General features: G+C 44.7%; 1 protein-coding gene across 1 annotated transcript in view; it reads right to left on the minus strand.

Moving 5' to 3' along the window:
* The window catches only part of LOC144888207 (DNA repair protein RAD51 homolog 2-like), a 35,503-nt gene that overhangs the window by 1,606 nt on the left and 11,329 nt on the right, over positions 1-22,568 (minus strand). Inside the window, exons 4-8 of the mRNA XM_078776897.1 lie at positions 18,990-19,100; positions 18,735-18,871; positions 14,319-14,438; positions 11,167-11,233; positions 3,657-3,766 (exon numbers count right to left, since the gene is read on the minus strand). Of these exons, the coding sequence (XP_078633023.1) occupies positions 11,224-11,233; positions 14,319-14,438; positions 18,735-18,871; positions 18,990-19,100 (378 nt within the window). The 3' untranslated portion in view covers positions 3,657-3,766; positions 11,167-11,223. The remainder of the gene's footprint in view (positions 1-3,656; positions 3,767-11,166; positions 11,234-14,318; positions 14,439-18,734; positions 18,872-18,989; positions 19,101-22,568) is intronic.

Here is a 22,568-nt window from a genome sequence, read left to right on the forward strand (position 1 = left end):
AATGTTCCTCGCTGAAATGCGCTAAGATATATATATGAATAAAAAATATAGATCTCGTCATCGGAGGTCATTTTTCCATAGGCCATGTCCTTCCCAGGCCCAATTGCCATGTCTATGCCAAAAATCAAGTACGTGAGCCTCTCCGTTTAGGAGTCTACAGGTAACATATATATATATATATATATATACATACACACACACACACACACACACACACACACACACACACACACACACACACACACACACACACACACACACACACACACACACACACGAACTGTTTTATTTATATAGATAATTATGACGTCATAGGTCACTTGGTATGGGCGCCATCTTGGAAAAACCGAAAAACTTTGCTCCTCTATATATCCGAAAGCGCTACATAGAAAAATTGAGACATGGCTCATTGTAAAGAAATCTCCATGGGGAATAAAATATGTTGATGATGATATCATAGGTGCCTCCATTATGACGTCATAATTCGACAAGTACAAAACTTCATCCGCTCAAGATGAAATTTATTGAGCGTCATCTAGGGATAAATTGGTGGAGAAAAAAATTTGATGACATCATCGGTCATGTGGTTTCGCCGCCATATTTGTTTTAACACAAAAGCCTTAAAGAAAAAAAGACACTGAAAACACATCCTTGCGAGGGTCTGCAATCTCTGATTGCTCTTTCTAGTTTCCTTGTTGTTGGGGTCCACAAGGCCACAAGACCGGTATGGAACACTGACACGTTGGTGGGAGTGGGAGTTTGGGGAAGAATTTCATTTTATCCAAGGGTCAAAAAGTTCAATAAAGGAGAGAATGGATATTTGGCATGTGAAGACAATAAATAAACAAGGAAGATGTTGTGAAGAGCTTGCAAAAATACTTGCGAAATCCCTAAAACAAATATGGCCTTAAAAATAATTGGGGGTTGGATTCAGTGACCTAACATGCAAATGAATGAATGATCGTTTTAAGGCCATTTTCCCCGCTGGAGCGAGGGGTAGCCTTGCGGTTCCCATGACAATCATGGTTCCCTGTTTGAGGCAATGTTTTTATGGCCGGATGCCCTTCCTGACGCCAACCCTCAGTCGCCTCTTACGACACGCAGGGATACGGTGTACCTATTCTAAACCGGGGTACACACCGGGGTACACACCGGAAATGTGGGCAAGGGGGTTAACAAGGGGAGATGCAGAAAATGGGGCAAAATGGAGAAGATTGTCATGGTGACCGCAAGGCTAACCCCCGCTCTTGCAGGTAAAATGGCCTTAAAATGCATGTTGTTGTTGTTGTATTTTATAGTTACTTCTTGACTGGCCCTTGTATTAATGATGATGTCATCAGTGCCTTCATTATGACATCATAATTAGACAAGTAGAACACTTGATCCGATCAGTTTGAAATTTATTGAACATGTTCTACACAAATTGTATGGGAGAATTAAGTTGATGATGTCATTGTTCATGTGGTTCAGCAGCCATATTTGATTGAAAATGAAAACCTTCAAAAATCTTTTCCAGAAAGGTTTACTATTTACCCCCACCAAAGGAGAGGGTGTTGCATTTGGATCCATTTGTTTGTTTGTTTGGCCGCACAGAACGCGAGGGTGTGTATTCATTTCATTCGACCCTTTGGAACCTCAAGACCCTTTACAACCCCCAAGATCCTTCTGAACCTTTATAATCCTGAGATCCATCAAGATCCTAAGTGCCATGAAGAACCATAAGGACCTTTAAAACTCTTTAGACCCCTAATTCCCTCCAAAACACTTAAAACACTTTAGAGCCTTTAGAACCCTGAGACCCTGTCGACCCCCTTTTAACCCTAAGACCATTTCAGACCCCTAAGACCCATTCAAACTCTTAAGACTCTCTATAACGCTACACCCTTTAAAATCCTTTAAGACCCAAAAGACGCAGAGGACCCAAAATACCCTTAAAGACCCAGAAGACCAAAAAGACCCATTAATACCCCAAAGACCCAGAAGACCCAAAAGACCCCAAGGACCCAAAAGACCCACAAAACGTAGAGGACCCAAAGGACAAAACCACATGCGTCCTGGTGAGGGTCTGCAATCTCTGATTGGATTGTTCTTTCTCGTTTTAATATTAACCTGTTGCTGTTGGTTTTACCGTGTGGTCGTGTTCGTCTTCTTCTGCTTCTTCTTCTTCTTCTTCTTCTTCTTCCCAAACACATTTTGTGAATAATTTGTAATTGAGTACTTGTGTGGATACTGGGGAACGAAACTCCAAAGCACGTCAGGAATTTGGAATAAATCCGTTAAGTCGGGCTGTTTGAGATTCGCGCAATTAAGGCACTATAAACAGTGAATCGTCTAACGGTCTGCTCAGCCACTCCTGACAGGCTGATTCACCGTGGTCTGTAACGATCTGCTCAGCCACTCCTGACAGGCTGATTCACCGTGGTCTGTAACGTTCTGCTCAGCCACTCCTGACAGGCTGATTCACCTTGGTCTATAACGGTCTTCCCAGCCACTCCTGACAGGCTGATTCACCGTGGTCTGTAACGATCTGCTCAGCCACTCCTGACAGGCTGATTCACCTTGGTCTATAACGGTCTTCCCAGCCACTCCTGACAGGCTGATTCACCGTGGTCTGTAACGGTCTGCCCAGCCACTCCTGACAGGCTGATTCACCGTGGTCTGTAACGGTCTTCCCAGCCACTCCTGACAGGCTGATTCACCGTGGTCTGTAACGGTCTTCCCAGCCACTCCTGACAGGCTGATTCACCGTGGTCTGTAACGGTCTGCTCAGCCACTCCTGACAGGTTGATTCATGAGACGCCGATTAGTATGCAAATGAATGGGTGGACGTGGAGACCTCTCATCCATTCCCCGCCCGCCGGGCGTTGAAATAATTTCCACAAATACATTCTGCTGTGGTGTCAAGTTGGTGACATCTTCATAATGAAATTTTGCATTCTGTGCAAATTGCCAGAGGAAAGTGGACAAGAGGCCCTTGTTCTTTGTGAGAACAAAAGCAAAGCAATCACAATTAGGCTACTGATGCACAATGAGATGGTATTTCGTTTTCAGAAAGATAAATAATTCACAATAACCTTAAGTTGGCTTAGCCCTGGTGTTGGCTTAGCCCTTAACCCTGGTGTTGGCTTAGCGGTTAGGGTGCCGGCTTGGGATCCGAGGATCCTGGGTTCGAATCCCGGTCGATTGCTGAATTAACGCCAGGGGGGTTGACTCAGCCTGTCATCCTTCCGAGGTCGGCAAATTGAGTACCAGCTTGCTTGGATGAATGATCACGGTGTGTACCCCGATTTAGAACAGGTACACTGGTATCCCTGCGCATCGTAAGAGCGTGACCAAGGGTTGGCGTCAGGAAGGGCATCCGGCCATAAAAACATTGCCTCAAACAGGGAACCATGATTGTCATGGGGCCCGCAAGGCTAACCCCCGCTCTTGCGGGGAAAATGGCCTTAAAACGATCATTCATTCATTCATATTCATTCATTCAACCTTAAGGAATGTCGTGTTGACAGAAAGCACTGCAACAATAACTGTAGCAGACCAATTAGGAAAAGTTCATTCATCGTTACTGAAGTAGAAGCTATGTAGTCATCTGCAGACTTACGAGAGAGCCAACCCATTATTATTATTTTCCGAATTGATGCAACTTCTATTCCTACCTGCCGCTGCTGGGTATTCAGAAACTGGAGAACAAGTCTCGTATTAGCACTGTGGCCCCATGATGCGCCCAAGGCTGCGGTCACAAAGGACTCCTCCACTGATGGTTCTTCTGCACAAAATACACACCAAAATTAGAGAAGAGAGTACATAAAGAACAGGCGAAAAGGAAAGGGGAACACACGGCAACAAGGCCATCAGAAAGCGATCCAAATCGGTACCAAAGAAACTTCTTGTTTGCTTTGCCTGAATTTCTGACTCATCTTACTCAGACTGCAGAGGGCCTTGACAAAGCTGGAGGGGATGGGGTCAAGAGTGCAGGTGGCAGTTTTCATTCCTATGAGGAGTTCAGAGAGGTCAGTAGGGGAGACTGGGTAGAACTGAGACAGGGGTTGGCAGGATAAGGGGGGGCAGGTGGTTGGAGGGGGAGCGGGTGCGGTGGTGGTTAAGCTGTTGTAGATGTTGTCAATTTTGCTTTGGAAGAATGAAAGGAAGGAGATGCAGTTTTCTCCTGTGAATGACTGGGTGGTGGTGTTCAGGGGGCTGAGGAGTTTGGTTATTGAAGAGAAGAGTGCTTTTTGGTTTCCAGAGCCAGAGTGGATAATTTGAGAGTAGTAGGCGGAGCAGGCGTGGGAGAGGGCATCTTTGTAGTGCTGTAGGTGGTCCTTGTAGGCTTGGGAGTGAATTGTGAGACCTGTTTTATTGCGGAGTCTTTCAAGTTGGCGAGCACGAGTTTTCATCAGGCGGAGTTCAGGGGTAAACCAGGGAGCAGAATGGGTGAAAGAAACTGTTTTGGTTTTTATAGGCGCAAGCTGGTCAAGGCAAGAGGAGAGAGTGTGGTTGTAGTAGTCAGTGAGGTCAGAAGGGGTGTGGAGGTCAACGAAGGGAGAATTGGACATTTTTTCATTTTTTCAGGTGGATGAGAATGAGGTTGGTGAAAGAGCGTTTAGCTTACGGAAGTTGATAGTGCGATAATGCCTTGGTGCTGGGGTGGGGATGTTGATGGTCATAGTGATGGCTAAATGGTCAGAGAGGGTGAGGTCGGAGCCAGAGAGATGGTGCAAAATTAATCCAGTAGAGCAGACAAGGTCCAGAATGTGCCCACGGTTATGGGTAGGAAAGTTGACATGTTGAGTGAGGTTAAAGCAGGTGAGTAAATCAGTGAAGTCAGTGGTTATTGTGGAGTCAGTGGAGTCCATGTGGATATTGAAATCACCGAGGAGGAGGATTGAGGGGGAGAGGGAACAGAGCTGGGTCAGAAAGTAGAAGTCAGACAGGAATGATGGGTGTGGTTTAGGAGGGCGGTAGACGACAGCCATGACTGACTGCGTGTGACCAGAGAGTTTAAAAGCCAGGTGTTCAAATGGTGGAGCAGATGAGATGGAGATGAGGCTGGTCTTGATGTCCTGTCGGTGTATTACGGCAATTTCACCACCTCGTCCCTCCGAGCGTGGTTTATTGATGTATGAATATCCATTGGGTGTAGTGAGGTTGAGTGAGAAGTAATCCAGAGGTTGTTGCCAGGTTTCAGTGAGACAGAGAAAGTCCAGTTTATTATCCAGAATGTAGTCGTTCAGGATGAGGCTTTTGTTGTTGAGGGACCGGGTATTGAACAGAGTGAGCTTCATGTTTGTTTGTACGGTGGGGATGAACTCAGGTGATTTAGCCAGGGTTTGCAGACAGGAGGTGCGATCGTGTGCGTTGCTGTGACCAGGTGCGCTGGGACGATGAGTGGGAGTGCGCTGAGCCGACCAGAGTACGGGAATGAAGTGACCTGTTTGTAAGTAAACAAACTTACGACCAGAGCCTCTATGAATATATCTGGGTCGTCGCAGGAGTCCGTGGTATTTGATTGCAGAGCTGCATGATGGAGTGGAGTAAGTGTTGAGCAGAAGTAGCCTTGCAGCGGAGTACCTTAGAGCCATGTCAGGCAGGAGCAAAGGGGACGAGGACAAGGCCAAGGTCGAGGAGGACGAGTACGCCTTGCCAGTGGGAGCGGCTTGCCAGAAGCGGCGAGCAAGACAGTAAAGGCCGAAGCGGCAGACGAGCGCAGGACAGTTCGGGAGCGGGCCTGAGGCAACGGTGGAAGAGCCGGGCAGGCGAAGCCAGGAGCAGAGCCGGGACCGAGCAGAGAGCAGACCAACGGCCAAAAAGCCGCCACGACCACCAGAAAAGCAGACTATGTACAATGACCCAGTCGGAGAAGCGGCGAGCAAGACAGTAAAGGCCGGAGCGGCAGACAAGGCGCAGGACAGTCCGGGAGCGGGCCTGAGGCAACAGTGGAAGAGCCGGGCAGGCGAAGCCAGGAGCAGAGCCGGGACCGAGCAGGAAGCAGACCCAACGGCCAAAAAGCCGCCACGACCACCAGAAAAGCAGACTATGTACAATGACCCAGTCGGAGAAGCGGCGAACAAGTAACGCCAGCGTCCTCTCCAGACCGGACCGGAAGCGGGCCCCAATGATGAGATATGGCTTGAAAAACGAGATTTCATTGTTATATTTACATCCAACACCGAAGGTGGAAGGAGGTCATGTTTTCACCCCTGTCTGTTTGTCTGTGAGCAGGATATAGTTGTGAGCAACCCTAACAAAATATCTCAAAAGGTTATGGATGGATTCGGATGTAACTTGGACAGGTTGGGTGTGTGACAATGATGAAGTGCTTAGATTTTGGTGAAGATCCAGACCTGCATCCGGATATTAGAATTTCTAGTGATTCTACTCCATTGTGAGATAGGGCCAAAAACGAACGTAGCACAATATCCCAAAAAGTTTGTGACGGATTTGGGCGAAACTAGGCGGATGAGTTGGTTGGGTGACAAGAACAAGGTGATTAGATTTTGGTTAAGCTGCGGATGCAGATCTGGCCTATCAGAGGAATACAAAAGGTAAACCGTTCAGCCTGGCACATGTATGCACTCTGAGTGCCTGTTTTATTTACACCTGTTACTCTCTTTGTGTTTCTTCTCTTCTTTCCTGTAAAAACGGTTCAGTTCTCGAGGATAATTGACCCACGTCTTTTTTTCCATCCTCCCCTTCGTTCTTTGACTTCCGATGCTTGATCCTGCTGATTCAACTCTGGGCCCATTCATTCCACAACATAATCCCCACTCACCGCCAACCACAATTCCTTCCCTCTTTTGCTCTAAATAAGGATTAACATCAACAACGCTAGCTTCACCTCACTTCTCACTTGTCTCAACTTACTCTTCTCAGCTTTGTTGATCAAATTAATCGTTTAACTTGTCTGCCGTTGCAGACCAACGTGTCTTCACAGAAACTAGATTCCATTGTTATTTTCATGTCCTATTTCATAAAACTGCCAGAAAAAAAATGTTCACACTGGAATTAGCGACTAGCAAAACCCTAACGTTAACACGTTGAATGAAGCACAGAAGTAACCTTTTTGTGAACGGGTTCGAATTTTGCGTTACTTTCTTGTATTATTTCTTCCTATTTCATGGTACATGTTATGCCGACTCTTCTTCAAACAGAAACACGGTTCCTACTGAATTATTCAGTCCATACCAAATCGTGGGAAAACAAACGAGGAGTATGATGGCATTATTGTGCAGGCGACACCTAAATTCAAATTAGAAGGTGCATCTCCGTCATTTTAACCACCCAGTGGTGATCAGTCCAGGCTTGGCACTGCGGTTTGAATTGCTGTTGTACAGGTCGAAATTGGAAGAAAATAATAAAATTACTTTGAAGCACAAAAAGTGCGGCACAAATTAAATAGCAATAAAACGTGTTGTTAACTCAGCAAAAGAACTGTAACTGACTTGAGGTGTTCTGAAACATGCAGGGCCGGATGCGCACTTGAGGTCAAGCCTTGGCGTGTTTGTCCCCACGTGGTGTATTACATGTTTGGGCGTTTTGGCAAGCGGGTTTGGGAGGTCGAGTGATAATGTATAACGAGCCGAAACCCGTGGAACATCCACGGAAGGGAGGATGTGGTGTATGGATAGAGTGTACCATTATGGGTGGCATAGGGGATTTGCTTGTCCGAGTAAGAGTGAGGAAGAAAGATGAGAATGAAGAGTGCATATATGAACAACGCTCGCCGACATCGGCACAAATGCATGCTCTGGATTGTCCACTCAGTGGATGGCTTGCTTTCGCCTTCGCCTGTCCAATCAGCGGACGGCTTGCTTCGCCTTCGCCCAGCAGACGCCAATACGATGGCGTCGTAAGATGGCGTCGTATCGGCAGTTAATCGGATGCTTTTGGGCCCCAACGTCGGCTAATTCAGATTTTTCGAGTTTGGCTGCAGGTGACAAACAAAGAGTGCGGTTCGTAGATCGTAAATCCATTAGTGCCGTGGGCATCGGGTCACTGGGTGCGGCGTAAAAGGGATAACAAAGTCGAGTCCTTACGCTATTATTATATAGATGATTGTAAAGCGGATTATCTTGAAAAATAAGCGAAGTACCAACTTCTCCTCTGGTGTGTGGGTGTGTCTAGGTATATGGAAGTACACTATTGAAAATTGGGTCACCACGTCAAAATCCAAGATGGCCGCCACCATATATATGTCTGAAACTTGTGAGCGAAATGTGTTGAAAAATAAACGAACTACTAACTTCTAATCTGGTGTGTGGGTGTATCTACGCATAAGGAAGAACGCTATTGAAAATTGGGTCGCCACATCAAAATCCAAGATGGCCGCCGCCATGTATGTCTGAACATTGTGAGCGGAATATCTTGAAAAATAAGCGAAGTACCAACTTCTAATCTGGTGTGTGGGTGTATCCAGGCATAAGGAAGAACGCTATTGAAAATTGGGTAGCCACGTCAAAATCCAAGATGGCCGCCACCATATTTGTCTGAACCTTGTGAGTGAAACATCTTGAAAAGTAAACGAACTACTAACTTCTAATCTGGTGTGTGGGTGTATCTACGCATAAGAATGAATGAATGAATGATCGTTTTAAGGCCATTTTTCCCCGCTTGAGTGGGGGTTAGCCTTGCGGCCCCATGACAATCATGGTTCCCTGTTTGAGGCAATGTTTCTATGGCCGGATGCCCTTCCTGACGCCAACAAGAGGAACGCTATTGAAAATTGGGTCGCCACGTCAAAATCCAAGATGGCCGCCTTGCGTCTTCCACTTTGTCAACTCGCATCACTTCAACGACGGGGGACCAAGGCGTAACGCTTGTTCCAAAGGGTAATTATAAAGGTTAATTCTAAAGTGTAATTATAAAGGTTAATGCTCAAGGGTAATTCTTAAGGTTAATTCTAAAGGGTAATTCTAAAGGGTAATTCTAAAGGTTAATTCTAAAGGTTAATTCTAAAGGTCAATTCTAGAGTAATTATGAAGGCTGATTCTAAAGTGTAATTCCAAAGTGTAATTCTAAAGTGTAATTCTAAAGTGTAATTCTAAAGGGTAACTCCCAAAGGGTAATTCTAAAGGGTAATTCTAAAGGGTAATTATGAAGGGTTCGATATAGTAATTCTAAAGGGTAATTCTAAAGGGTAATTCTGAAGGTTAATTACAAAGGGTAATTCTAAAGTGTAATTCTAAATTGTAATTCAAAAGGGTAATTCTAAAGGGTAATTCTAAAGGGTAATTCTAAAGGGTAATTATATATTTTTAAAAATAACCACCTTTAGAGGCCATTTTTCCCCGCAAAGCGGGGGTTGGCCTTTTTCGGGGACCGTGGTTGTTGTTGTTTTTCGGTCCCCTTTTTGAAGCAATGTTTTACGGCCGGATGCCCTTCCTGCCGCCAACCCTTTTTGTCGCCTTTTACGACAAACAGGGAATTACCAGTGAACTGGTACTCAATTAGCCGACCTCGGAAGGATGACAGGCTAAGTCAACCCCCCTGGCGTTAATTCAGCGATCGACCGGGATTCGAACCCAGGATCCTAGGATCCTAAGCCGGCACCCTAACCGCGAGCCCAACACCAGGGATCAAAGGGTAATTCTAAGGTGTAATTCTAAAGGGCAATTATAAAGGTTAATTCCAAAGGGTAATTCTAAAGAGTAATTCTAAAGGTTCATTCTACAGTGTAATTCTAAAGTGTAATTCTCAAATGTAATTCTAAAGTGTAATTCTAAAGGGTAATTCTAAAGTGTAATTCTAAAGTATAATAATTCTAAAGGGTAATTCTAAAGGGTTCAATATAGTAATTCTTAAGGGTTATTCGAAAGGGTTATTCTAAAGAGTAATTCTAAAGGTTAATTTCAAAGTGTAATTCTAAAGTGTAATTCTAAAGTGTAATTCTAAAGTGTAATTCTAAAGGGTAATTCTAAAGGTTAATTCTAAGGTGTAATTCTAAAGGGCAATTATAAAGGTTAATTCTAAAGTGTAATTCTAAAGGGTAATTCTAAAGGGTTCTAAAGGGTAATTCTAAAGGTCAATTACAAAGGTAAATTCTAAAGGGTTTGATATAGTAATTCTAAAGGGTAATTCGAAAGTGTCCTAAAGGGTAATTATAAAGGGTTCAGAGGGTCATTCTTATGGGTTTTGTTCGTTTCTCGGCTTTGCCTATTCCACATTAAAAATGGCAAACTGAACCGCTTCCTTCGGACACGGGTGCGATATTTTTTTTCTTTTTTTTTAGCATTGTCTGCCTGTCTGGCAGTCAAACAAAATTGAAAATCATTGCAAACAGAAAATTTTGTGTTTAAGGATCTCAAAGGAAACAACAGGCACGAAGAACTAATGTAAAGTGTTAGATAAGGTGGTGTATAAGACACTGCATCAATGGTGGTAATCTTTCGGATTTTTATTTTTTATTACAACCTTTAAATCTTTATTTTATTTCAATTGAATTAAATACTTCAACAATGCAAAACACAAATTGCCCTTTTCCACTTTCAAAACCCTCCCATTTAGCAGTACTTGGACAAAATTTTACGGCATTTTCGATCATCTCGGCCAATCAAATTTGCCGCTTGTAGACCCCGCTTATATGCTGGTTCCTCAAGACGGCGTGGGGTAAGATGTACTGTGAACTCTCTAGTTTCTAGATGTTGCAAATGTGGAACCTGTGTGGCTCAGCCCAGCATGGAGAAAGAATCCATTATCAGGTGGAGGAGAAAAGGCATTTGTGACAATCAGTGCTCATCGAGAAGAAAAAGGATGTTGCCAAATTTGCTCCGACAGTAATGAACTTTGGAAATGTGCACCAGTTTGATCTTCACCATACTGTCAAGGAAACCACGTATCTTTTATGTCAATGTTAATGTACTCAAACCCCTGCCTCACACCAATATACCACAAGACAAGAAAGATGAAGATGGGCAATTTGGTTCCATTCATATCAATATTGACTAATTGTGATGAAAAATAGCAGAAGTGCAATAATTACTGGAAGTGTGGCACATTTATTTATCCGACTTTTTTTGGGAGAGGAAGATTAATTTCGATCATTGTGTTGCACACTGATCTCACTAAAGATAATGATGTGTCCATGTAACAAGTTTTACAATCGGAGAAACAAACCCAGAACATTAAGCATTTAATTTCTTCTGATAAAGGAAGATATCCGGTGTTGCTCACCTGTTATCTCCAAAGCAGATTTCGGGCGATCGTTAAATCTTACTGCGATCTGATTCGTCAGCAAGATCTAAAATAAGAAAAAAGAAGATTAAAATTTCATGTATTAGGCAACGGCATACAAAAGTCTATAAAAACAAACAAACCACTGATGTATTGTTAAGCATTGGTCTTTCTTTCTTTGGTATTGGTCTTTCTGGCTTCAACCGACTCCTCTCCGGCCGAGCTCCCCCTGCTCTGTCTGTGCCCTGCCCCCCAAATATTCCTGCAGGACGCACAAGATCTGCCGTCAACTCTCTTCTGGTGAAACTGCCAAAATCAACTCTTTGTCTTGATTTTGCCTTTTTCATTCCTCACCTTCACTCTTTCATTCCTCTTTTCTACCACCTCTGGAACAATCTCCCACACTCGCTTCAATCCCTCTCCTCCCTCCAGGTCTTTAAAACAGCTGTTCACCACCATCTCTTATCTTCCCCGATCCAAAACCTTGATCTTTTCTTCCCCCGTTAAAACACCCCAAATCCACCTCTTTCAATCCCAACTTCTTTCCTGAAATTCCTAGTCGTGTTCATTTGCTTTATACCATGTACTCCTCCCCCCCACACCCCCCAGCCCTCCCCCTTGCACAGATCTACCGACGTCCCTGTTCCCTACTGTTGTTGTGCTTGTGTTCTTCTCTCTCTCTCTCTCCACCTCTTGTCTCCCGCTCCCTTCATTGTATGTTTTATGTGTCTGTGCATGTTTTCATGTTCAATGTGTTAGCTCTTACACGAGCCTCGATTCTGTATACAAAAAAAAAAAAGAAGTAAAGATTACAAGTAAAATAAATAAAAACAAATAAATGAGCACATTTCCAAGATTGATGACAAAAAGATCAATCTATATCTACAGCGTATAGTAATCCACCAAGGTGTCGAGGAGGGTGGGGAAGGGGGTCCAAGGGTGGAGCTAAAGGTTTTTCCTTGACAACCCCCACCCCATCCTTTGAAATCCTCATCATTCATACACTCAAAGCCACGAAGGTGTTATTTGAGTGAGTGGACCCAAAGAGATGTAAATCACTCTGTGACAAGACTTGACTAGATGGAGGGTGATTCCAAACTGCCCAACCCATCTCTCGTACAGTATAGCATTGTACACATTTACTGTGTGAGACAAAGCATTATCATGGCAATAACATTACATACCGAGACAGTATACCACTGACCATCCCATTTCACCATGGAGCTAATCAATGGCCGTTTTACCACGTTCACGGAGTCTTTCCTGCATGATTTTAACTATTGAGGTCCTGACACGCGATATATTGCCCGAAACAACTAGATTGATGGTTAAGCTTGAATTTTTTTGAGTGATAGGAACCAATATCTCCACTCTATGCGAGAGAAATCACGATATCCCTCCCTATCGTCGAACTCCAGGAGCTACGTTGCATTGGCCGGACGAGGTACCTTTTGCTCAAACATTGAACTCCTTTGATAAACTACCTCGTACCAACCTTAATCGATTTCCAGGGATAATTCATTATTTTTTCCACATTTCTGTTTCTGACATCAAGTTCTGCAACTGACAATTTTATAGTCCGGCCACAAATCACACCCAGACAAAACAGCTGTCTGCTTCCTTTCTGGTCTTGCACCCCCTACTCTTTTCATACTTTTTCCACCCCCCTCTACCCACAGATTTCTCCAGGGCACACATGGTCCGCCATCAATCCCCTTCTGGTGAAACTACCTAAAACCAGGATCACTGCTCACCTTCACTTATTTGTTCCTCTTTTTTCCCACCTGAGGAATCAACTTCCACATCCTCTGCAATCTCATTGTTCCCTCTAAATCTTCAAGACAGCTGTTCACCACCATCTCAGATCGTCCCCCATCTAAAACCATGATCTTTTCTTCCTTCGTTAACCACACCCCAATCCCTCCTCCTAAGTTTCCAGTTTTAACTCCTTGGAGTTTCCTTCTCCATACATGCGTTTTGCATCCTGATCCCTTCAGTGTGCTAAGTCTTACACAAGCCTCGACTGTATAACATAAAATAAAACAAGATTAAAAAAAAAAAAAAAAAATAGACAATGAAATTTTTTTTTTTGTATACAAGATCGAGGCTCGTGAAAGGGCGAACATTAATCACACAGAAAGACAAACCGACACATAAAACATATAACATCGGGGGCGGTAGACAAGATGGGGAGAGAGGGGGAAGGACACAAACACAACATTTGAGAGCAGGGACCGAGAGACATGGAGACATCGAGAGATCTGAGAGAGGGCGAGGGCTTTGGGGGGAGGCATGGGAAGGGGGCGGTGGGAGAGGTATAAAACATATGGACACTGCCTGGACTTCCAGGAAAGAAGTTGGAATTTCAAACAAGGTGGATCTGGGGTGAATTAGCGGGGGTAGAAAAGATCAAGGTTTTGGATGGGGGAAGATAAGAGATGGTGATGAACAGCTGTTTTAAAGACCTGGAGGGAGGAGTGGGATTGAAGGGAGTGAGGGAGTTTGTTCCAGAGGCGGGAGAAAAGAGGAATGAAAGAGTGAAGGTGAGCAGAGAGCCGAGATTTCGGCAGTTTAACCATCAGAGGGTTGCTGGCAGATCTTGTGCGACCTGTAGGAATATTTGGGGGACAGAGCACAGAGAGAGCTGGGGGTGCAAGGCCGGAGAGGAGACGGTAGAAGACAGAAAGACCACCTACCTGCCTGCGGTGAGTGAGTGAAAGGCCCTCAGAGATAGCTTCATCGCGGGAGATTCCAATAATTCTGAAAGCTTTGGTTTCTACAGCGTGAAGCCGAGCTAGGTGTGAGGCAGGAGCACCGGCCCATAGGGGAGAACAGTATTCCATTGAGCTGCGGATGAAAGCCTTGTATGTGGTGAGGAGCTCAGGTGTGCCGAGGAAGGACTTCGCACGACGGAGGATGCCCAGTCGGCGACTGGCTTTGGAGGCCAGCTTGGAAATGTGGTTTTCCCAAGAAAGATAAATATCCTTAAGTTTAAATCCTTAAGTTTAAATCCTTATCCTTAAGCTTAAAGATAAATAATAAAATATCATAAATAACACCAACAGGCCAACCTTAAGTTTCAATAGGATATGGTATATAGCATTAGTTAGGTATGGGGCAACATCACAGATCGAAATATCACAATGTTTTACCTGTCCATTATATGTTGTGTGCTGAACTCCCTGTACAAATGTACTCTGCCTGTCATTTCAAGGAGTCTTTCCTGACAGGCAAAGTACTCGGAATAGCGTTTCTGAGCAATCTCCATCAACCTATGACATAAAAAGGTAAAACCTGTGTGTTTAAAGGCAAAACGCAAGCAAATCTCTGGGTGACAATTTACCAAATCAGACACGTCAGTATTAAGGATTGATAAGAAAAAAACAAGGCGAGAAAAAAAGGAAATATCTATGTATGACACTGTATACAGTCGTGGAGTCGTCTGAATCCATCGGTGGAGAGCATCATCAAAAAACAACAACTGCAATGGGCTGATTACCTCTTAAGAATGAGCGATTTAAGGATCCCGAAACAGTTATTTTATGGGGAACTGCCTGTGGGAAAACGTGGCATTGGGAAACCTAGAAAGCACGCCAAGGATTGTCCAAACGCGACACGAAAAAGCTGCGATATTGACCCGGCCAAGTGGGAACATCAGACCACAGATCGCTCGTTTTGGAGAAGGATTGTCAACAAAGGCATCAGAAATTTTGAGAAAGTGAGATGTGAGCGTATCCACCAGGCTCGCTTGAGGAGAAAGAATCCAGACCAAGCGGCATCAACCAGATTCCAGTGCGACATGTGAGGGAGACCGTGCGCAACTGCGGCTGTGGCCTCGCTGCGCATTCTCGTGCTTACCACAGGACATGATAATCCAACAGTCTTCGTCGGACTCGACGTGACTTCCATCATCATCATACAGCCATGGCCAAAAATATTGGAACCCTTGCACTTTGCTCAAAGAATGCACCATTTCTTCCAGAAAATTATTGAAATTTAAAAAATCTTTTGGTATTCGCAAATGTATTTCTATGGTTTGCAGCGGAACAAAAAAAAGCTGAAAAATTTGTTAAATCTTAGATTATTCCACACAGAAATCCTAAAATGGCCCGGACAATATTATTGGCACCTTTTAGAAGTTGTTAGAAATAATTAAGTGTGTGGTATAAACAGGAGGTCGCCACTCCTCTCTGTCTCTCTGCTGACCGTTGGGGAATTCACCCTCTTCTGCCCGTGCTGTTGGAGTCAACTGGACTCTCATCCACCAGATGTGCAGAGCCATCTGCCATTTGAGCCACATGACTATGGACCGTTACCCTGGGAAGGGGGGCTGACAGGTACTACACCTTGCCCACAGGTGACCTAGGATTATGCAAGGCAGGGGCATCCATCTCCCTGAGGTATCAGAAGACACCCGCATGCCCAATGTTTGCAGTGGAACAAAACAAAAAAAAGCTGAACACATTACTAAATCTTACATTATTCCACACAGAAATCCTAAAATGGCCCGGACAATATTATACAACCTTTTAGAAGTTGTTAGAAATAATTACATTTCATAACCTCCTTGGACGTGGCCGCAAGAGAAAACTTGATCGAAGATTGCAGCGAAGGATTGTTCGACTGGTGTAGAATGCACCTGGATCAACTGTCAAACAGATTGAAGCTGACCTTCATACACAAGGTATGACAGTTTCAACTCGCACCATCCGCAAGGCATTTTGGAGGGCAATGTTCAACCCAGTGGCGGAAAGCTGGGTCTCCGTCAAAGGTCAAGGGTCTTGCAGCAGGACAATGACCCCAAACACACTTCAAAAAGCACCCAGGAATGGTTCAAGACAAAACGCTGGACTGTACTGAAGTGGCCAGCAATGAGTCCAGATCGAAATCCCATTGAACACCTGTGGGAGATCTGAAAACAGCAGTTGGGAGAAGGCACCCTTCAAATCTGGGAGAGCTGGAGCAGTTTGCACACGAAAAGTGGGCCAAACTGCCAGTAGGGAGGTGGAGGAAGCTCATTCATGGCTATAGGAAGTGCTTGACTGCAGTTATTTTGTCCAAAGTCTGTGCTAGCAAATATTAAGTCGAGGGTATAAATAATTTTGTCAATGCCATTTCTTTTGAATTTTCTTATTTAAAAGGATATATTAAGTTCTGAATCAAAAACAAAGGGTCTGTAATATTAACAGTGAAATAAAGATTTGTGGAGACCAAATAATTTTGTCAATTTCATCTTATTTTAAGAGAAAATTGTGAGTTATTTGAAAGAAGTGCAAGGGTGCCAATATTTTTAGCCATGACTGTATAAGAGTGAGTTGTGTGTACGAGTGTGTGTGTGTTCGAGTGTCTGTGTGTGTACGAGTGTCTGTGTGTGTACGAGTGTCTGTGTGCGTACGAGTGTCTGTGTGCGTACGAGTCTGTGTGCGTACGAGTGTCTGTGTGCGTACGAGTGTCTGTGTGCGTACGAGTGTCTGTGTGCGTATGAGTGTCTGTGTGCGTACGAGTGTCTGTGTGCGTACGAGTGTCTGTGTGCGTACGAGTGTCTGTGTGCGTACGAGTGTCTGTGTGCGTACGAGTGTCTGTGTGCGTACGAGTGTCTGTGTGTGTACGAGTGTCTGTGTGCGTACGAGTGTCTGTGTGCGTACGAGTGTCTGTGTGCGTACGAGTGTCTGTGTGCGTACGAGTGTCTGTGTGCGTACGAGTGTCTGTGTGCGTACGAGTGTCTGTGTGCGTACGAGTGTCTGTGTGCGTACGAGTGTCTGTGTGCGTACGAGTGTCTGTGTGCGTACGAGTGTCTGTGTGCGTACGAGTGTCTGTGTGCGTACGAGTGTCTGTGTGCGTACGAGTGTCTGTGTGCGTACGAGTGTCTGTGTGCGTACGAGTGTCTGTGTGCGTACGAGTGTCTGTGTGCGTACGAGTGTCTGTGTGCGTACGAGTGTCTGTGTGCGTACGAGTGTCTATGTGCGTACGAGTGTCTGTGTTCGTACGAGTGTCTGTGTGCGTACGAGTGTCTGTGTGCGTACGAGTGTCTGTGTGCGTACTAGTGTCTGTGTGCGTACGAGTGTCTGTGTGCGTACGAGTCTGTGTGCGTATGCGTCTGTGTGCGTACGAGTGTCTGTGTGCGTACGAGTGTCTGTATGCGTTTGAATGTCTTCGTGGGTACGAGTGTCTGTGTGCGTACGAGTGTCTGTGTGCGTACGAGTGTCTGTGTGCGTACGAGTGTCTGTGTGCGTACGAGTGTCTGTGTGCGTACGAGTGTCTGTGTGCGTACGAGTGTCTGTGTGCGTACGAGTGTCTGTGTGCGTACGAGTGTCTGTGTGCGTACGAGTGTCTGTGTGCGTACGAGTGTCTGTAAGCATACGTGTCTGTGAGCGTATGAGTCTGTGTGCTTCCGAGTGTCTGTGTGCATACGAGTGTCTGTGTGCGTACGAGTGTCTGTGTGCATACGAGTGTCTGTGTGCGTACGAGTGTCTGTGTGAGTATGAGTCTGTGTGCATATGAGAAGACTTTTCTTTGACTTCTATACAACTCCACACCCCTTGACCAATCTCCACCAAATTTTTCACGAGTGCTGGGGGTACCCAGGGTCAGGTCATGGGCATCAAACCTCCCTCCTCCCTCCCCCCACACATCCCAAAAGGAAATTATCTGTGTGCATGTGTGTAGGCACTCAAAATGAACAGTTTACTTTTTAAATCCCACCGATATGCCGGATCTGCATCCGGACCTGAACGAGAATCCATTCAGCTTCTCCCTTGTCACCGACTCTACTCATCCACCAAGTTTTGTCATAACCCATCAATGACGTTTTGAAGTATCGTGCTCCATATAATTTTTGCCCCTATCTCTCAATGGTGAAGAATCACTTTTCAATTCTAGAATCCGGATATTCACCAAAATTGAATCAGTTTGTCCTCATCACACACCCAACCTGTCCACCAAGTTTCGTCCGAACCCATCCATACCATTTTGAAATGCAGTGTCGTGCTCTATATAGTTTTTGCCACTTTCTCTCTCAATCGTGAAGAATGACTTTTGAAATTATCGTATCCGAATCCAGATCTGCACCAAAATCTAATCAACTCGACCTTGTTGTTACACAAACAAACCTGTCCAGTAAGTTTCATCCGAATTCGTGCACAACTTCCTGAGATATCCTGCTCACTGACAGATAAATAGACAGAGAGACAGGGATGACAAACGTAACCTCTGTCCACCTTAGGTGGCGAAGATAAAAACGGCGGGCCCAATGCCCAACAAATTTTGCATATGTGTTGGCGGTTACCCACAGCCACTAACTGGCAATCACAGAGGTGGAAGGAATCACTGAAAACTCAAAGAGGTGGGCTGGGGAAGGGTTAATTTTCTTGCTTTTGAAATATATATATTTTTAAATTGATTAATTTCAAGGAGAGTGCTGTGCAATGAGGGCATGCGTACCTGTGGCGGTGATAAGATTGCTTGCAAGAGGAAGTGATCAATAAAGGCAAAGCATATGGAAACACCAAGAAGGTTTGGTCTAAAGTCGATTAAAACTGAAGTGAATGGTTATCCCACAACGTGCTCACCTCAATGGTGAAAAGGCTCCTTCCGTGTCAATATATATGACGGGGCTGTCCAAGCCACCCATTCTCATAGGAAGAGTGGCCAGTACACTCAGCATCATGCAGAGCTGCGTCTTACCACAGCCCGGTGGCCCTGACACCTATGTGGGTGAACAACAATAAACCTGTTTGGAAGTTACGATATTAAGTGTCATCGGTGAAAATCAACCAAATTATTCAGGCTTCATTTTTCCAGCTAGACAAAGACATACTACATACCTCTGTGACTGAACCGCAGGCAAGACCTCCACACAGAGCATTATCCAGAGACGCCAATGATGTGGGTAAAAAAGCAGACTGCTGCTTGTGTTGTTGTTTTATTTCAAGTGCCTGATGACATTGAAAACATGTTTTTAAAAAGTAATGTACAATACAAATATAAACAGTTGATCAGTAAACTTCCTTGGACAAACATGTAATGTCAATAACGGCACTCCCTTTGCAATAAAAACAAAAATAACTTGCACAGAAATCACAAGTCAGACAAATATATCAGCAACGAGAATGGCACTCGGTAGAGCGCATACCTCCGCCAGGCTGAACACTGAACACTCCATGTTTTGTATCCACTGATAGGTCAGATCTGGATCCGGACCTCAACCAAAATCGAATCGGCTTGTTTTTGTCATCTAATCTACTCGTCCACAAAGTTTTGTCATAACTCGTCCATAACTTTTTGAGATATCGTGCGATACTGTCGGACCCCGCTATTCATGGTTCCGCTATTCGTGTGATAAAATGTGACCTGTTTCTCTCTACACGGAAAAGTGCCCAGCAAATTCGCGGTTGTTTTCCTATTCGCGGCCGTGTTCCTCGAATTTGTGGTTTTTCAGTGGTTAAAAAAAAAACCATGAGCCATTAGCTTCACATACGGTATTTATAAAACCTTCGTGGATTATCGTTGATATTGAGGGATTTACCTCGCCATTCACGGATTTTGTCTCTCCATTCACCCCCGTTGACTCAGCTCAGGTTGACTCAGCCTGTCATCCTTCCGAGGTCGGCTAATTGAGTACCAGTTCACTGGTAATTCCCTGTTTGTCGTTAAAGGTGGCAAAAAGGGTTGGCGTCAGGAAGGGCATCCGGCCGTAAAACATTGCTTCAAAAAGGGGACCGAAAAACAACAACAACCACGGATTCCCGAAAAAGGCCAACCCCCGCTTTGCGGGGAAAAATGGCCTCTAAAGGTGGTTATTATATTATTTATATTCACCGTTTGGTTCTCTCTATTCGCGGATTTTTGTGACTCGGGAACCTATCCCCCCTTTTTCCATTGAAGCAATGCCCCGCTATTCGCAGGTTTCGCTATTCGCGGATTTTCCAGGAACGTACCCCCCACGAATAGTGGGGTCTGAGGGTATATCGGTTTTCGCCCGATCTCTCAATGGTGAAGAATCAATTTTTTTCTTGTCCATAACTTTTTGGGATAACCGGCTCACAGACAGACAAACAAAAAAACAAACGGACAAGGGTGAAAACATAACCTCCGGTCACCTTCGACAGAGGAGGTAAATATCATGAGTGTACTTTCACGTGGATGAAAAGGACATGAGTAGACAACGGAAAAACGCACATGGCGTGTGGGATTTCAACCTGGGTTCCCCACATAATGAGCCATCCTGGGTTCAAATTACTTTGATAAACAGAACAACCCAATTTTAACAAGCTGAAAGAAATGAATGAATGATCGTTTTAAGGCCATTTTCCCCGCTAAAGCGGGGGTTAGCCTTGCAGGCCCCATGACCTCAGGGATCCCTTTTTGAGGCAGTTTTTATGGCCGGATGCCCTTCCTGACGCCAACCCCTAGTCACCTCTTACGATGAGCAGGGATACGGTGTACCTATTCTAAATTGGGGTACACACCGGGATCATTCATCCCAGAAAGCTGGTACTCAATTTGCCACCTCGGAAGGATGACAGGCTGAGTCAACCCCCCTGGCGTTAATTCAGCGATCGACCGGGATTCAAACTCAGGATCCTAGGATCCCAAGCCGGCACCCTAACCGCTAAGCCAACACCAGGCTTGCCAATTTCGGTGAGGTCCAAAAATCAATGATCTTCATTCGTATGTCAAATTCGATGACAAAAGCTTTAATAACATAGGGAAATGTAAGCAACATGCACTTTAGCTGGTAAAGTTATTTATTACACAGGAAGTGTAATTGATCAGTCGTGATCTTTCTATCGAGGAGTGTCTGATAGGGCAGGATTCCAAAGTCGACGGTAATGCATTGAGAGGCTGATCTATCAGTGGGTGTAAAATGCCAGGGTACCTGTACTGCCATGGTCATACATTGACAGTGATCCAGGCATCTACTTCCTGGTTGATTTTGATGCCATCAGTGTGCCTCTGCTCTGGCTGGGGGCTCATTTGGGCTCTTGATGTAACCAAATAATATTTCGTCCACTCTTGCAGCACAGATACCCCTGGTGTCAGTGCTTTTAACTTTGCAATGTCCCAGGACCTTACTCACAGAATTTCAGCTCCGACTCTAATTTTTGATGTAAACATGGTATCTTCTCGATCTATTTTTGTACTCAAAAGCCAGGGATTGTCCTGTAAAAAAAATCGTCCTCCCACCCCCCCCCCCTCTCGGAAACTCTGAACATGTCACTTCTTACTCCTCACCATCAACTTTTGTTCATCCTGCCCATCGAACCATCTTCCAATATAGCAAGGCTGACAGGGATGGCTTACGTTATTTTCTTGCTGATGTTCGCTGGAACTCAATTCTTTGACACAACCCACCTGAAGCTGAAGAGGAAGTTACTGAGTGGATCCACGTTGGCATGGGCTTCTTTACCCTTTCACCGATCGACCAAGTGAAACCACATGCTCAACCTTTGACGTCCCTGGGTCTCTACTGTTGTTGTGCTTGTATGCTTTCCTCTCCCTCCCCCTCCTGTCTTCCGCTCCCTTAATTGTACGTATGTTTTATATGTCCATGCACGTTTTCCTGCTTAATGCGTTAGCTCTTACACGAACCTCGACTCTGTATACAAAAACATTGGGGCAATACCCCTGGCACTCACCTGGTAGAATAAACAGTATACTGCACCGACTGAAGGCATTTTAAACGAATTTCAATGGTTGCTAGAAGACAGGGCAACATGTACAATAAAAAACCTATTTTAGGGGGCAAACCCCACGCCCCTCCTCCAACCCCATATACCTCCGAAGACCCCAATTTTTCTAATGCCTTGAACAAAATTGGTACATCATGGGTGATTAAGGTTGTGGTGAAGTTTCATCGAAATTGCGTGTGTAGTTTCTGAGAAGAAAGCAAACACTTATTTTGGGGGGCAACCCCCCCTTAAGCCCCTAAAGGCAGATTTTTTTTAATGCCGCGAATAAACTTTGGGACAGCACAGGTGGTGAAGGTTGTGGTCAGGTTTCATCGAAATTGTGTGTGTAGTTTCAGAGAAGAAAGCAAATACCTATTTTGGGGGTTCAAACATGGACCCACTTTGACCCTCCGTAGATACCCTTAGACTGAGATTTTTTTTTTGTGCCAGAAACAAACTTTGATACATCACGGGTGATGAAGGTTGTGGTCAAGTTTCATCGAAATAGTGTGTGTAGTTTCAGAGGAAAAGCAAATTCCTATTTTAGAGGGTCAAACCTGGATCCACTTTGACCCCGGGGAACCGCCTTAGACCCCGATTTTGTTAATGCCGTGAACAAACTTTAGTTACAACCCAACAAATATAATTTGTGCCAAGTTTGGTCAAAATCCCTTCAGCGGTTTCGGAGAAGAAGTTGCAAGTGTTTATGGACGGACGGACAGGCTGACGGAT

The sequence above is a fragment of the Myxine glutinosa genome, chromosome 4, assembly GCF_964187855.1.
Source record: "Myxine glutinosa chromosome 4, kmMyxGlut1.1, whole genome shotgun sequence".
Classification (NCBI taxonomy): Eukaryota; Metazoa; Chordata; class Myxini; order Myxiniformes; family Myxinidae; genus Myxine; species Myxine glutinosa.